General features: G+C 44.3%; 1 protein-coding gene across 1 annotated transcript in view; it reads right to left on the minus strand.

The window, feature by feature from the left end:
- Positions 1-1214, minus strand: part of LOC101845321 (ankyrin repeat and SOCS box protein 18) — a gene marked incomplete at its 3' end in the record, with an annotated part of 25053 nt that overhangs the window by 2236 nt on the left and 21603 nt on the right. Inside the window, 1 exon segment of the mRNA XM_013082086.2 lies at positions 1010-1190. Coding sequence (XP_012937540.1) covers positions 1010-1190 — 181 coding nt within the window.

Below are 1214 nucleotides of genomic sequence, written 5' to 3' on the forward strand. Positions count from 1 at the left end.
AACTAAATATGCCCAAAAATTGACGACAGCCTGATTCCAACACGTTGCCTCACAAATATGCCAGATAGAACTTTGCAATTCTAAGGTAGTGATTTATGCCTATGTACATACTCGTACTTTACACGACAAAGGAACAATACAAATACAGGAATACGTATACGACTCATTATTATGGCATAGACAAAAAATAGTTCATGCAAACATTGAGTTATCTCCTTCGTTTGCAGCTTTGCGTGGGACTTTATCTGGTGAAAAAGTTGAAATGATATAGACTTAATGCCCCTATCAACACTTTAGGTTTTATAAGAGGGCAGAACCTCAGAGTTTAACGTTCATCTCCGAAAAGGCGTAACCAAGTGGGAAATTCGTGTAAAGTGTCTTTCCCAAAGACACAACGTCGGACCAAGCTGAGGCTCGAATCCCTGAACCCTTAATCTCACAATTACGAGTCCGGTAGTCTAACTACTAGGTCAACGACGCCAGTGGACTTTATCTGATGACGTCGTTTGCTTATGGCAAGAAGTACTCAAAACTACTTCTTAATTAAGTACAAATCTTTGTTGTTTTTGTTGCAACAAGCACTACGCGTCTTTTTGGTGTCGTGGTATAGTAATGTTATATTCATTGAGCCAGTCAGAAATCTTTGTTTCAGGAACACTTGTGTCACTCAGACTAAAACCAAACAAACTTTTGCCAAACCAAAGCAAAGCCATCCCAATCCAACCCCATCCAACCACACTTAAACAAAGCAAACTCAATCCCACCCCATCCAACCAAACTTAAGCAAAGCAGACCAAACCAACCTAAACCAAACCCAACCTATCCCAAACCAAACAAAACAAACCAAACCAAACCAAACAGAACACAACACAACCTAACACAATCAAACCAAACAGAACACAACCTCACCCAATCAAACCCAACCAAACCCAACCCAACCCAACCCAACCCTACCAAACCAAACACAACCAAACCAAACCAAAAACCCTTTAAAGAAAACCACCATCACCTGCTAAAGACGTTGGGGTCGGCGCCAAACTCGAGCAGCGTCCTGAGACAGTCAAGGTTTTCTAGGGGCACCAGGTTGACCTCGTAGCCCAGGAAGTACTGGTGGTCGGGCCGGGCGCCCTGGCTCAGAAGCAGACGGGCCACCTCCACGTGACCGTTCTCCAGGGCCATGTTTAACGGCTCTGTGACCCAGGGGGGAGGGGGGA

This window comes from Aplysia californica, unplaced genomic scaffold, assembly GCF_000002075.1.
Source record: "Aplysia californica isolate F4 #8 unplaced genomic scaffold, AplCal3.0 scaffold00158, whole genome shotgun sequence".
NCBI lineage: Eukaryota > Metazoa > Mollusca > Gastropoda > Aplysiida > Aplysiidae > Aplysia > Aplysia californica.